This window comes from Lithobates pipiens, unplaced genomic scaffold (assembly GCF_037356315.1).
Source record: "Lithobates pipiens isolate NorthernLeopardFrog02 unplaced genomic scaffold, aLitPip1_a1.2 Scaffold_27, whole genome shotgun sequence".
NCBI classification, from domain to species: domain Eukaryota; kingdom Metazoa; phylum Chordata; class Amphibia; order Anura; family Ranidae; genus Lithobates; species Lithobates pipiens.
This window is the reverse complement of record NW_027507788.1, coordinates 158,149,615-158,165,405: the sequence shown is the minus strand read 5'-3', so window position 1 is coordinate 158,165,405 and position 15,791 is coordinate 158,149,615. Positions and strand designations below refer to the sequence as shown.

General features: G+C 41.5%; 3 protein-coding genes across 3 annotated transcripts; 1 reads left to right on the top strand and 2 right to left on the bottom strand.

Moving 5' to 3' along the window:
- Positions 1 to 1,577: 1,577 nt before the first annotated feature.
- On the top strand, positions 1,578 to 2,620 carry LOC143933253 (heat shock protein 30C-like). The gene has a single exon (XM_077456139.1). The coding sequence runs from the start codon at positions 1,721 to 1,723 to the stop codon at positions 2,375 to 2,377; it is 657 nt and encodes a 218-aa protein (XP_077312265.1). The 5' UTR covers positions 1,578 to 1,720; the 3' UTR covers positions 2,378 to 2,620.
- Positions 2,621 to 5,251: 2,631 nt separating this feature from the next.
- On the bottom strand, positions 5,252 to 6,464 carry LOC143933252 (heat shock protein 30C-like). Its single transcript, XM_077456138.1, has one exon. The coding sequence runs from the start codon at positions 6,011 to 6,013 to the stop codon at positions 5,426 to 5,428; it is 588 nt and encodes a 195-aa protein (XP_077312264.1). The 5' UTR covers positions 6,014 to 6,464; the 3' UTR covers positions 5,252 to 5,425.
- A 5,002-nt stretch (positions 6,465 to 11,466) lies between these two features.
- On the bottom strand, positions 11,467 to 12,466 carry LOC143933251 (heat shock protein 30C-like). Its single transcript, XM_077456137.1, has one exon. The coding sequence runs from the start codon at positions 12,322 to 12,324 to the stop codon at positions 11,674 to 11,676; it is 651 nt and encodes a 216-aa protein (XP_077312263.1). The 5' UTR covers positions 12,325 to 12,466; the 3' UTR covers positions 11,467 to 11,673.
- Between the last annotated feature and the right edge of the window lie 3,325 nt (positions 12,467 to 15,791).

Below are 15,791 nucleotides of genomic sequence, written 5' to 3'. Positions count from 1 at the left end.
TTTAGTGACAACTTTGTGTAAAAAAAAAAAAAAATTTTTTTTTTTGTCATTATTCAATCGCTTGAGGCAAAAAAATAAAATATTCAATGGGCTCAACATGCCTCTTATCAATTTCCTTAGGGGGTCTACTTTCCAAAATGGGGTCATTTGGGGGGGTTTTGTACTGCCCTGCCATTTTAGCACCTCAAGAAATGAGATAGGCAGTCGTAAACTAAAAGCTGCGTAAATTCCAGAAAACGTACCTTAGTTTGTAGATGTGACAACTTTTGCGCAAACCAATAAATATACAATTATTGACTTTTTTTTTACCAAAGACATGTGGCTGAATACATTTTGGCCTAAATGTATGACTAAAATTGAGTTTATTGGATTTTTCTAATAACAAAAAGTAGAAAATATCATTTTTTTTCAAAATTTGCGGTCTTTTTACGTTTATATCGCAAAAAATAAAAATCGCAGAGGCAATCAAATACCATCAAAAGAAAGCTCTATTTGTGGGAAGAAAAGGACGCAAATTTTGTTTGGGTACAACATTGCATGACCGCGCAATTACCAGTTAAAGCAGCGCAGTGCCAAAGTGTAAAAAGACCTCTGGTCATTTACCAGCAAAATGGTCCGGTCTGAAAGTGGTTAAAGTGAAAGTTCCACTTTTGGGTGGAACTCCGCTTTAAAGTGTAATTGTAAAAATAATTTCAGGCTGATCCCATGTTCATCTGCAACTGTCAGGCTACATTGTTCACTCTCACTGTTCACGATCGAATGAAAACAGAAGCACTTCAACTAACAGTATGTACACTATAAAGCCGGCCATACATTATTCCTTATTTTTTTGTTGAACCAAATGAAAAAAAAAGAAAGGAAAAGGAAAAGTTGACCCAGGGAAAATCCGATTGTCTCTCGGGGGATCAGGAAGGAATTTTTTCCCCTGCTTTAGCAAATTGGATCATGCTCCGCTGGGGGTTTTTTTACCTTCCTCTGGATCAACTGTGGGTATAGAATTGGGTATATGGGATTGTATGATATTATTATTTTTTTTTTTTTTTGTGGTTGAACTGGATGGATATGTCTTTTTTCAACCTGACTAACTATGTAACTATGTATGAAACAATTTCTCCATCCATATTAATTGGTAAACTGCAATATGTTACTGTTTTGTTTTTTGATTCAGATACACTTTTAATAAAACATGAATGCAACAGCAACAAAGTAAAACTACATTTTAAAATGGTATTTATATAATGTTTGGTTGAGTGCATCTTCCAGAAACGACTACAGAGGAGACTGGGAGGATATAACAAAACCATAAAGTACAGATGAATAGAGAGAAGATCTCCACAGTATAAAGAATTCTCCAGCAATCTCCAGCTGTCACCTTGCTCCCGCCCACTAGTGTTGTAATCCTCCAGGTTTAGGTTGGCCCCTCCCCCCCTCCTCCTATCTCAGAATTCTCCAGCACAGAGTACAGAGTTCCAGCCGTCACTCAGAAGTTCCTGCCCCCCCCCCCCGTATTATTCATGATGTGTCCCCCAGGCCCCTCCCCCTGGCTCCATATATGGAGAGCACATGGAGGGGTACAGAAGTGTCTCAGGCAGTATAAAAGGAGTCGGGCTGGCAGAGGTTGCAGTACAGCGAGCAGCAGAGAGCAGACGCTGACACACAGGCAGACGGCCTCCAGCTGAACTGTGACAAGAAGCTCCAGGAAAAGCAGCAGCAGAGCGACATGTTCCCTCTCAGCCTCCTCCAGTCCTCGCACAGTCCTGTGTATGTCTACCGCCAGCCCGAGCTCCCCCACTGGACCGCCACACACCTCATCCTCCGCCAGCTGGAAGACGACATACAGAGCGTGAGCAGCGACATGGAGAGGAGAATGCAGCGCCTCCACCAGGCTTACCATCTCCTGGCCAATGACCCGGACATGAGGAGGGGGAGGGGGGCTCAGAGCGGACACCCCACCGCCCCCCAAGACAAATCCCCCACCGAGGGCAAAGACGGGAAGGAGAACTTTGAGCTCTCCCTGGACGTGAGTCCGTTTTCTCCAGAAGAACTGACAGTGAGGACGGAAGGAAGGAGACTGATCGTGGCGGGAAAATCCGACAAGAAAAGGGAGGCGGAGAATGGCGGCTTCTTCCAGGAATACAGAGACTGGCGCAGAGAAGTCGAGCTCCCGGAAGACGTGAATCCCAGGGACGTGCTGTGTTCCATGTCCAAGGATGGGCGACTCCACTTCTGGGCACCTCGCCTGGCACTGCCCGCTGCCCAAGGAAGAGACATCACCATCACCATGGAGCAGAGCCCAGGAGAAGGTCAGGAGTCCAACCCAGAGAACCAGAACCACCGGGGACAGCAGGAGCAAGACCTTCCCCACAATTCATCCTGATGACATGATGGGACTGAGATTTGGCGTCATCACAGATCACATTCTTCTATCTCATTCTATTCTAAAATTTGATTTTATTACAAACTTTTTTTATTGAGGTTAAATTGTGGTACAATAAGAGGTTTCAGTAAAATTCAGTAAATTTCTGTAAAATTCAGTAAAAAAGAGGTTACAGTAAAATTAACATATTAAAGTTATTCAGTTATATAATTATTGGAAAATAGACAAGTAGAAAATATATTGATACAATCGATCAAAGGTTTTGTATAAATAAAAGCCTGTCCGGTACTATAAAGAATATATATATATATATATATATATATATATATATATATATATATATATATATATATATATATATATATATATATATATATATATATATATATATATATATATATATATATATATATATTCTTTACAGTACTGTACAGGCATTTATTTATACAAATATGTGTAGGCTATGAGCCAATGAATTGCTACACATATGGTGTAGTCTTTTGATTTTAATGAATAATAGACGGTTATGAATTGTGAGATTTTATTTTATTCTATTCTATCTATTCCCACCCTGAGATGTAACTTTATTTTATAATTAATGCTTATTTTGGTCTTGCTATTTGTTTTATACAATCTCTTCTTATGTTTTGTAACATATTTTTTAAATAAATGTTTAGATGCTAATGTTATTGTCTGTTTTGATTTGTATGAAGTCGTATGATGGGATATGAGATGTTTGTATTCTATGTAGAGGTGTTAGGGAAATGGTCCTGACTAGAGGAGGATAGCACTGACTATGAATACAAATGATAAATATTAAAATGTAACTTCAGCCAAATCTTTTTTTATTTTTATTTTTGTTTGCTTAATGGGGAAAATCTGTAAGGTTTTCTTGCCTCATTTGACTATATTGGAAACATTTCTTCTCTCTGTCTTCTACATGAATGTCTGTCATAGGGATAATAAGTGAGGGGGCACAGACATTATTAAAAACCTGATAGACTTTCCAACCCTTCCCCATAACAATAAAAAAACGAAAGAAAATAATTTGTATGAAGATCCACTTTAACTTGTGTACCAATCTGTATATATATATATATATTATTATTTTTTTTAAAACATAAAGCATTCTTTTGGTGATATTAAATATGCTTTTGGTTTTTAATTTTTTAACTGTATAAGTGAAAAAAAAGGTCAACATTTAAAAAAAAAACTTTTTTCTTTTAATTTTTTCTTATATAAAAATATGCCAAATTATTTCTTTTTGGAAGGCAACCACCCCAAAGTAATCGCAATTGAAATGAAAATATATGCTGGTCAGAGGCGCTGCTAGGTCTACAAAAGATGTGGGGCTAGAGCCCATAGAAGCATAGTAAAGAAAGTCATACGCTTGGGCGGGCATACACATGTATATAAAGTAATAAACGTGTGTGTGTGTATATATCCCCAGAGCGCCCCCCACTTACATCAGGGTCCCCAGAGAGCCTCTCCCTTAAATCAGGGTCCCCAGAGATCCTCCCCCTTGCATCAGGGTCCCCAAAGAGCCCCCCCTTGCATCAGGGTCCCCAGAGAGCCTCCTCCTTACATCAGGGTCCTCAGAGAGGCCCTCCCTTACATCAGGGCTTCCAGAAAGCTCCCATTAAATCAGGGTCCCCAGAGAGCCTCCCCCTTAAATCAGGGTCCCAAGAGAACCCCCCTGCATCAGGGTCACCGAGAGCCTCTCCTCCCCTTCGGGACCCCTGCAGGGACTCGGGGCTATAGCCCTAAAAGCCACCCCCTAGCGATGCCACTGATGCTGGTGATGAGGGGGTTAAAACACAGAGGTTAATGATTGTGCACAAGATAAAGGGTATCATGAATGTACAAGTCATACATAGAGGGAGGAGAAAGTGAAGGGGTTAATGTACAGGTCATACACAGTGTAAAGATGGAAATTAAGCGGTTTATGTACGGGATAACGGAGGTGAAGGGGTTAATATACAGATCACCATAGAGACAAGTTTTCAGGGCATGCTGAGACTTGTAGTTCCACAGCGGTGAGATGTTTTTCAGGCTCATCCTTAACATATACACATTTAACAAACTTTACCTTATTTTTACTCTTGAATAATTGCTCATCATTTGGAGAGATTATCTCACTGTTTATTTTTATTTGTTCATTGACTGCGGGGCTCTTCCTTAACATGACCATTAAGAGCAAAGAGAAAGATCAAGGACCCGCCCACTGGGAAGTTCCTCCACCAATTCCAACTTTGCAGGACCTGCCAGCTCCTCCCTCCCCTTGTATTATTCATGATGTATATACAGGCCCCTCCCCTTCACTAGAGATACACAGAGAGCACATGGCTGGAGGGCGGATCTTAGCTTCATTGAGGTTAACCCTGTACAGTCTGGAATAGAAGGCTGGGTAGTGATTTATGGATGAGTAGATTTGGACAGACTTTATATGAGTAACAAATTAAAGTAGAACTCCAGATAACACTCTTTGTACAGTTACAGCAATAGTTATTTTTTGACTTTTGTAATAAAAGTTTTACAGAAGTGAATAAAAGCTGATCATTGTAAGCACCCCTGTGCTATTATCAGACTGCATCATACAGTATTGGATATTTTTGTGTTAACATTACAAAGGAATCCAGAAATCTGACCGGATGATAAGGACTCAGCTTCAGTTTACATAAAACATTCCTATTCATTCTATAAACCAAATATTAAGAGATTTCTTATTTCAAAAAACATTTCCTGGTCCATGCAAACAAAGAACAGAAGATAGTTATAAAATGAAAATATTTATTTAGAAAACTATATATACAGTATATAGAAACAGTGATCCAAGCAATATAAAAATCAGGAAGTGGAACAATAACATCAATTCTAAGATGGCAAAGTAGAAGTGATCTTCCTGACATCTTCTCATCCTGATAGAAATAGTGACAGAAAATCGATTATTTTGTACCAAATCTCAGTCCCATCATGTCATCAGGATGAATTGTGGGGGAGGTCTTGCTCCTGCTGTCCCCGGTGGTTCTGGTTCTCCGGGTTGGACTCCTAAACTTCTCCTGGGCTCTGCTCCATGGTGATGGTGATGTCTCTTCCTTGGGCAGCGGGCAGTGCCAGGCGAGGTGCCCAGAAGTGGAGCCGCCCGTCCTTGGACATAGAGCACAGCACGTCCTCGGGATTCACGTCTTCCGGGAGCTCGGCTTCTCTGCGCCACTCTCTGTATTCCTGGAAGAAGCCGCCATTCTCCGTCTCCCTTTTCTTGTCGGATTTTCCCGCCACGATCAGTCTCCTTCCTTCCGTCCTCACTGTCAGTTCTTCTGGAGAAAACGGACTCACGTCCAGGGAGAGCTCAAAGTTCTCCTTCCCGTCTTTGCCCTCGGTGGGGAATTTGTCTTGGGGGGTGGTGAGGTGTCCGCTCTGAGCCCCCCTCCCCCTCCTCATGTCCGGGTCATTGGCCAGGAGATGGTAAGCCTGGTGGAGGCGCTGCATTCTCCTCTCCATGTCGCTGCTCACGCTCCGCATGTCGTCTTCCAGCTGGCGGAGGATGAGGTGTGTGGCGGTCCAGTGGGGGAGCTCGGGCTGGCGGTAGACATACACAGGACTGTGCGAGGACTGGAGGAGGCTGAGAGGGAACATGTCGCTCTGCTGCTGCTTTTCCTGGAGCTTCTTGTCACAGTTCAGCTGGAGGCCGTCTGCCTGTGTGTCAGCGTCTGCTCTCTGCTGCTCGCTGTACTGCAACCTCTGCCAGCCCGACTCCTTTTATACTGCCTGAGACACTTCTGTACCCCTCCATGTGCTCTCCATATATGGAGCCAGGGGGAGGGGCCTGGGGGACACATCATGAATAATACGAGGCGGGGCCAGGAACTTCTGAGTGACGGCTGGAACTCTGTACTCTGTGCTGGAGAGTGCTGGAGAATTCTGAGATAGGAGGAGGAGGGGGAGGGGCCAACCTAAACCTGGAGGATTACAACACTAGTGGGCGGGAGCAAGGTGACAGCTGGAGATTGCCAGAGAATTCTTTATACTGCGGAGATCTTCTCTCTATTCATCTGTACTTTATGGTTTTGTTATATCATCCCAGTCTCCTCTGTAGTCGTTTCTGGAAGACTCACTCAGCCAAACATTATATAAATACAGTTTTAAACTGTAGTTTTACTTTGCTGATTTTGCATTTGTGTTTAATTAAAAGTGTATCTGAATCAAAAAACAAAACAGTAACATATTGCAGTTTACCAATTAATGTGGATAGGGGAATTGGGTCCTTTTTTTTTTTTTTTATCATTCAACCTGCTGGTTGAACAAAAAAATGATTAATGTATGGCCAGCTTTATAGTGTACATACTGGTAGTTGGAGCACTTCTGTGTTCTTTTGATTATGGACAGTGAGAGTGAACAATAGTGCCTGACAGCCACAGACGAGCATAGGATCAGCCTATGATGTTTTTTACAATTATACTACTCAGGCAATTTTTTAAATTTTCTGTACACATTAAAAACTGCATTTTTTGGCTAGAATTTACCATCAAGAAGTATATATTTTCTGAAAGCAGAGACCCTGGAGAATAAAATGGTGGCAGTTGCAATTTTTATATTGCACGATATTTTTGCAGTTATTTATCAAACTTTTATCTTCAGAAAATAATACGCTAAAATGTATTTTAGTACAAACAAATACAATATTATACTGAGTTTATTTCCAAAATATAAAAGATGGGTTGTTTCAAGTAAATGGACAACATGGCAAGTCTTGCGCATGCTTATGGAATCACAAAAATGATGGTACTGAAAATTCTCTAAAGGTGACGCTGACTTGCAGTAAAATGCAGGGAAAATGAATACACATTTCCATCCATTTTATGCGCATGCTAATGTGTGTTGATGTACTTTGATGCATGTTTTAATGTGCATTAAAATGCTATGACAGTATTTTAGTGAATAATAGACAGTTATGAAATATGAGATTTTATTCTATTCTATCTATCTATATGTAACTTTATTTTATAATTAACTCTTATTTCGGTCTTGTTATTTGTTTTATATAATCTCTTCTTTTGTTTTTTAACATATTAACATATTATTTTTTAAATAAATGTTTAGATTCTAATGATATTGTCTGTTTTGATTTGTATGAAGTCGTATGATGGGATATGAGATGTTTGTATTCTATGTAGAGATGTTAGGGAAATGGTCCTGACTAGGGGAGGATAGTACTGACTATGGAAGCAAATGATAAACATTAAAGTGGAACTTCAGCCAAATCTTTTTTTCTTTTCCTTTTTTTACTTAATGGGGAAAATCTGAAAGGTTCTGTTACCTCATTTGACTATATTGGAAACATTTCTTCACTCTTTCTTCTCCATGAATATCTGTCATAGGAATAGTAAGTGAGGGGACACAGGCATTATTAAAAACCTGACAGACTTTCCGACCCTTCCCCATAACAATAAAAAGAAAGAAAACATTTTGTATGGAGTCCAACTTTAACTTGTGTACCAGTCTGTATATCCCCCATTTATTACCAGGCCACTTTTCAGTGCAGTGATAGTTTGACTGACAATTGCATGGTCATGCAGGTCTGTACCAAAAATAAATAAATATATATATATATATATATATAATTTTTTTTTAGGAAACATACATTTTTTAACTGTTTAAGTGAAAAAAAAGGTCAACATTTTTAAAAAACTTTTTTCTTTTAAGTTTCTCTTATATAAAAATATGCTAAATGATGTCTTTTTGGAAGGCAACCACCTCAAAGTAATCACAATTGAAATGACTGAAAATACTTGCTGGTCAGAGGCATTGCTAGGTCTACAAAAGATGTGGGGCTAGAGCCCATAGAAGCATAGTAAAGAAAGTCATACGCTTGGGAGGGCATACACATGTATATGCAGTAATATACGTGTGTGTGTATGTGTGTATATATCCCCAGAGTGCCCCCCCCAACTAACATCACAGGTCCCCAGACAGTCCCTCCCTTACATTAGGGCTTCCAGAGAGCTCCCCTTAAATCAGGGTCCCCAGAAAGCCTCCTCTCCCCTTGGGGACCCCTGCAGGGAATCGGGGCTATGGCCCTAATAGCCACCCCCTAACGACGCCACTGATGCTGGTGATGAGGGGGTTAAAACACGGAGCTTAATGATTGTGCACTAGATAAAGGGTATCATGAATGTACAAGCCATACATAGAGGGAGGAGAAAGTGAAGGGGTTAATGTACAGGTCAGACACAGTGTAAAGATGGAAATTAAGGGGTTAATGTACAGGATAGTGAAGGTGAAGGGGTTAATATACAGATCACCATAGAGACAAGTTTTCAGGGCATGCTGAGACTTGTAGTTCCACAGCGGTGAGATGTTTTTCAGGCTCATCCTTAACATATACACATTTAACAAACTTTACCTTATTTTTACTCTGGAATAATTGCTCATCATTTGGAGAGATTCTCTCACTGTTTATTTTTATTTTTTCATTGACTGCGGGGCTCTTCCTTAACATGACCATTAAGAGCAAAGAGAAAGATCAAGGACCCGCCCACTGGGAAGTTCCTCCACCAATTCCAACTTTGCATGACCTGCCAGCTCCTCCCTCCTCGTGTATTATTCATGATGTATATACAGGCCCCTCCCCCTCACTAGAGATACACAGAGAGCACATGGCTGGAGGGCGGATCTTAGCTTCATTGATGTTAACCCTGTACAGTCTGGAATAGAAGGCTGGGTAGTGATTTATGGATGAGTAGATTTGGACAGACTTTATATGAGTAACAAATTAAAGTAAAACTCTAGATAACACTCTTTGTACAGTTGCAGCAACAGTTCTTTTTTGACTTTTGTAATAAAAGTTTTACAGAAGTGAATAAAAGCTGATCATTGTAAGCACCCCTGTGCTATTATCAGACTGCATCATACAGTATTGGATATTTTGTGCTAACATTACAAAGGAATCCAGAAATCTGACCGGATGATAAGGACTCAGCTTCAGTTTACATAAAACATTCCTATTCATTCTATAAACCAAATATTAACCTCCTCGCGCCCGCCCTATAGCCGAATTACGGCCGTAGAGCAGGCGCGTTCGTCCGGGCGGTCGTCCCTGGACGGCTTGATGTTTACTTCCGCAATGCGCGCCGCCGCGGGCGCGCATCGCGGAAGTTCTGTGTTCGCCGTGTCCCCCGGGGACAGGCAAACACAGATCGCTGTAAACGGCCAATCACAGCGGCCGTTTACAGCGTGATCGGCGTGTCCAATGGGAGATGATCTCATATGTAAACATATGAGATCATCTCGCAGCGCCGCTCTCCTTCCTCGCACAGACAGTGCGAGAGGGGAGAGATGAACGGCTGCAGCGGCAGCCGTTCTGATTGTGGAAAAAAAAAATTAAAAAAATGAAATAAAAAGTGCCATCCGCCCCCAGCAGTGCCATCCGCCCCCAGCAGTGCCATCCGCCCCAGTGCCATCCACCCCAGTGCTACCTGCCCCCAGTGCCATCCACCCCAGTGCTACCTGCCCCCAGTGCCATCCACCCCAGTGCTACCTGCCCCCAGTGCCATCCACCCCAGTGCTACCTGCCCCTAGTGCCATCCACCCCAGTGCTACCTGCCCCCAGTGCCATCCACCCCAGTGCTACCTGCCCCCAGTGCCATCCACCCCAGTGCTACCTGCCCCCAGTGCCATCCACCCCAGTGCCACCTGCCGTCAGTGCCACCTGCCCCCAGTGCCACCTGCCCCCAGTGCCACCTGCCGTCAGTGCCACATAGTGCCATCTGTCATCAGTGCCACGTATCAGTGCCATTTGTCATCAGTGCCACCTGTCAGTGTCACGTGCCATCTGTTGTCAGTGTCACGTGTCATCAATGCCACTTATCAGTGCCATCTGTCATCAGTGTCACGCGTCATCGGTGCCATGTATTAGTGCCATCTGTCATCGGTGGCACATATTAGTGCCACGTATTAGTGCCATCTGTCATCGGTGCCACGTTTCAGTGCCACGTGTCATCAGTGCCACGTATTAGTGCCACGCGTCATCAGTGCCACGTATAAGTGCCACGCGTCATCAGTGCCACATATTAGTGCCATCTGTCATCAGTGCCACATATTAGTGCCATCTGTCATCAGTGCCACCTGTCATCATTGCCACGTATCAGTGCCATCTGTCATCAGTGTCACGTGTCATTGTCCTGGTGCTTCAAAAGTGTAATAAATAGTCAACAAGTTAGATGTGTAACTTATGTTCCTAGAACACATGATGGCGCTACCTGCATGTTGGGCCTCTCTATGTGGCCAGGCTGTGAAAAAGTCCCACACATGTGGTATTGTAATACTCAGGAGGAGTAGCAGAATTTTTTGGGGGGTGTCATTTGTGGTATACACATGCCACGTGAGAGAAATAACCTATTACAATGACAATTTTGTGGAGAAAAAAAAAAAAATGAAAAATCTTAATTTTGCAAAGAATTGTGGGAAAAAAATGACAACATCAAAAAGCTCACTATACCTCTTACTAAATACCTTGGAATGTCTACTTTCCAAAAAGGGGTCATTTGGGGGGTATTTGTACTTTCCTGACTTGTTCGGGTCACAAGAAGCGAGATAGGCCACCAGTACATCAGATGTGATCAATTTTGTGCGATTCGCACCACAGCTTGTAGACTCTCTAACTTTCACAAAGACCAAATAATATCCACTAATTTGGGTTATTTTTACCAAAGACATGTAGCAGTATAAATTGTGACCAAAATTTATGAAGAAAAATTAATAATTTGCATAATTCTGTCACAGAAACAAAGAAATATGCGTTTTTTTTCAAAATTTTCGGTCTTTTTTCATTTATAGCGCAAAAAATAAAAACCCCAGAGGTGATCAAATACCACCAAAAGAAAGCTCTATTTGTGGGAAAAAAAGGACAAAAAATTCATTTGGGTACAGTGTTGCATGACTGAGTAATTGTCATTCAAATTGTGAGAGCACCGAAAGCTGAAAATTGGTCTGGGCAGGAAGGTGTTTAAGTGCCCTGTAAGCAAGTGGTTAAGAGATTTCTTATTTCAAAAAACATTTCCTGGTCCATGCAAACAAAGAACAGAAGATAGTTATAAAATGAAAATATTTATTTAGAAAACTATATATACAGTATATAGAAACAGTGATCCAAGCAATATAAAAATCAGGAAAGTGGAACAATAACATCAATTCTAAGATGGGAAAGTAGAAGTGATCTTCCTGACATCTTCTCATCCTGATAGAAATAGTGACAGAAAATCGATTATTTTGTACCAAATCTCAGTCCCATCATGTCATCAGGATGAATTGTGGGGGAGGTCTTGCTCCTGCTGTCCCCGGTGGTTCTGGTTCTCCAGGTTGGACTCCTGACCTTCTCCTGGGCTCTGCTCCATGGTGATGGTCATGTCTCTTCCTTGGGCAGCGGGCAGTGCCAGGCGAGGTGCCCAGAAGTGGAGTCGCCCATCCTTGGACATGGAGCACAGTACGTCCTCGGGATTCACGTCTTCCGGGAGCTCGGCTTCTCTGCGCCACTCTCTGTATTCCTGGAAGAAGCCGCCATTCTCCGTCTCCCTTTTCTTGTCGGATTTTCCCGCCACGATCAGTCTCCTTCCTTCCGTCCTCACTGTCAGTTCTTCTGGAGAAAACGGACTCACGTCCAGGGAGAGCTCAAAGTTCTCCTTCCCGTCTTTGCCCTCGGTGGGGAATTTGTCTTGGGGGGTGGTGGGGTGTCCGATCTGAGCCCCCCTCCTCATGTCCGGGTCATTGGCCAGGAGATGGTAAGCCTGGTGGAGGCGCTGCATTCTCCTCTCCATGTCGCTGCTCACGCTCCGCATGTCGTCTTCCAGCTGGCGGAGGATGAGGTGTGTGGCGGTCCAGTGGGGGAGCTCGGGCTGGCGGTAGACATACACAGGACTGTGCGAGGATTGGAGGAGGCTGAGAGGGAACATGTCGCTCTGCTGCTGCTTTTCCTGGAGCTTCTTGTCACAGTTCAGCTGGAGGCCGTCTGCCTGTGTGTCAGCGTCTGCTCTCTGCTGCTCGCTGTACTGCAACCTCTGCCAGCCCGACTCCTTTTATACTGCCTGAGACACTTCTGTACCCCTCCATGTGCTCTCCATATATGGAGCCAGGGGGAGGGGCCTGGGGGAGACATCATGAATAATACGAGGCGGGGTCAGGAACTTCTGAGTGACGGCTGGAACTCTGTACTCTGTGCTGGAGAGTGCTGGAGAATTCTGAGATAGGAGGAGGAGGGGGAGGGGCCAACCTAAACCTGGAGGATTACAACACTAGTGGGCGGGAGCAAGGTGACAGCTGGAGATTGCCAGAGAATTCTTTATACTGCGGAGATCTTCTCTCTATTCATCTGTACTTTATGGTTTTGTTATATCATCCCAGTCTCCTCTGTAGTCGTTTCTGGAAGACGCACTCAGCCAAACATTATATAAATACAGTTTTAAACTCTAGTTTTACTTTGCTGCTTTTGCATTTGTGTTTAATTAAAAGTGTATCTGAATCAAACAACAAAAGAGTAACATATTGCCGTTTAACAATTAATGTGGATAGGGGAATTGGGTCCTTTTTTTTTTTTTTTTATCATTCAACCTGCTGGTTGAACAAAAAAAATGATTAATGTATGGCCAGCTTTATAGTGTACATAATGGTAGTTGGAGTGCTTCTGTGTTCTTTTGATTATGGACAGTGAGAGTGAACAATAGTGCCTGACAGCCACAGAGGAGCATAGGATCAGCCTATAATGTTTTTTACAATTATACTTTAACCACTTGTCTACTCAGGCAATTTTTTAAATTTTCTGTACACATTAAAAACTGCATTTTTTGGCTAGAATTTACCATCAAGAAGTATATATTTTCTGAAAGCAGAGACCCTGGAGAATAAAATGGTGGCAGTTGCAATTTTTATATTGCACGATATTTTTGCAGTTATTTATCAAACTTTTATCTTCAGAAAATAATACGCTAAAATGTATTTTAGTACAAACAAATACAATATTATACTGAGTTTATTTCCAAAATATAAAAGATGGGTTGTTTCAAGTAAATGGACAACATGGCAAGTCTTGCGCATGCTTATGGAATCACAAAAATGATGGTACTGAAAATTCTCTATAGGTGACGCTGACTTGCAGTAAAATGCAGGGAAAATTAATACACATTTCCATCCATTTTATGCGCATGCTAATGTGTGTTGATGTACTTTGATGCATGTTTTAATGTGCATTAAAATGCTATGACAGTATTTTAGTGAATAATAGACAGTTATGAAATATGAGATTTTATTCTATTCTATTCTATCTATCTATCTATCTATCTATATGTAACTTTATTTTATAATTAACTCTTATTTCGGTCTTGTTATTTGTTTTATATAATCTCTTCTTTTGTTTTTTAACATATTAACATATTATTTTTTAAATAAATGTTTAGATTCTAATGATATTGTCTGTTTTGCTTTGTATGAAGTCGTATGATGGGATATGAGATGTTTGTATTCTATGTAGAGATGTTAGGGAAATGGTCCTGACTAGGGGAGGATAGTACTGACTATGGAAGCAAATGATAAACATTAAAGTGGAACTTCAGCCAAATCTTTTTTTCTTTTCCTTTTTTTACTTAATGGGGAAAATCTGAAAGGTTCTGTTACCTCATTTGACTATATTGGAAACATTTCTTCACTCTTTCTTCTCCATGAATATCTGTCATAGGAATAGTAAGTGAGGGGACACAGGCATTATTAAAAACCTGACAGACTTTCCGACCCTTCTCCATAAGAATAAAAAGAAAGAAAACATTTTGTATGGAGTCCAACTTTAACTTGTGTACCAGTCTGTATATCCCCCATTTATTACCAGGCCACTTTTCAGTGCAGTGATAGTTTGACTGACAATTGCATGGTCATGCAGGTCTGTACCAAAAATAAATAAATATATATATATAATTTTTTTTAGGAAACATACATTTTTTAACTGTTTAAGTGAAAAAAAAGGTCAACATTTTTAAAAAACTTTTTTCTTTTAAGTTTCTCTTATATAAAAATATGCTAAATGATGTCTTTTTGGAAGGCAACCACCTCAAAGTAATCACAATTGAAATGACTGAAAATACTTGCTGGTCAGAGGCATTGCTAGGTCTACAAAGGATGTGGGGCTAGAGCCCATAGAAGCATAGTAAAGAAAGTCATACGCTTGGGAGGGCATACACATGTATATGCAGTAATATATGTGTGTGTGTGTGTATGTGTGTATATATCCCCAGAGTGCCCCCCGAACTAACATCACGGGTCCCCAGAGAGTCCCTCCCTTACATTAGGGCTTCCAGAGAGCTCCCCTTAAATCAGGGTCCCCAGAGCGCTCCCCTTAAATCAGGGTCCCCAGAAAGCCTCCTCTCCCCTTGGGGACCCCTGCAGGGACTCGGGACTATGGCCCTAATAGCCACCCCCTAACGACGCCACTGATGCTGGTGATGAGGGGGTTAAAACACGGAGCTTAATGATTGTGTACTAGATAAAGGGTATCATGAATGTACAAGTCATACATAGAGGGAGGAGAAAGCGAAGGGGTTAATGTACAAGTCGTATACAGTGTGAAGATCGAAATTAAGGGGTTAATGTACAGGATAATGAAGGTGAAGGGGTTAATATACAGATCACCATAGAGACAAGTTTGTAGCGCATGCTGAGACTTGTAGTTCCACAGCAGTGAGATGTATTTCAGGCTTATCCTGAACATATACACATTTAAGAAACTTTACCTTTTTTTTACTCTGGAATAATTGCTCATCATTTGGAGAGATTATCTCACTGTTTATTTTTATTTTTTTTATTGACTGCGGGGCTCTTCCATAACATGACCATTAAGAGCAAAGAGAAAGATCAAGGACCCGCCCACTGGGATGTTCCTCCACCAACTCCAACTTTGCACGACCTGCCAGCTCCTCCCTCCTCATGTATTATTCATGATGTATATACAGGCTCCTCCCCTTCACTAGAGATACACAGAGAGCACATGGCTGGAGGGCGGATCTTAGCTTCATTGATGTTAACCCTGTACAGTCTGGAATAGAAGGCTGGGTAGTGATTTATGGATGAGTAGATTAAGACAGACTTTATAGGAGTAACAAATTAAAGTAGAACTCCAGATAACACTCTTTGTACAGTTACAGCAATAGTTCTTTTTTGAGTTTTGTGATAAAGGTTTTACAGAAGTGAATAAAAGCTGATCATTGTAAGCACCCCGGTGCTATTATCAGACTGCATCATACAGTATTGGATATTTTTGTGTTAACATTACAAAGGAATCCAGAAATCTGACCGGATGATAAGGACTCAGCTTCAGTTTATATAAAACATTCCTATTCATTCTATAAACCAAATATTAAGAGATTTCTTATTTCAAAAA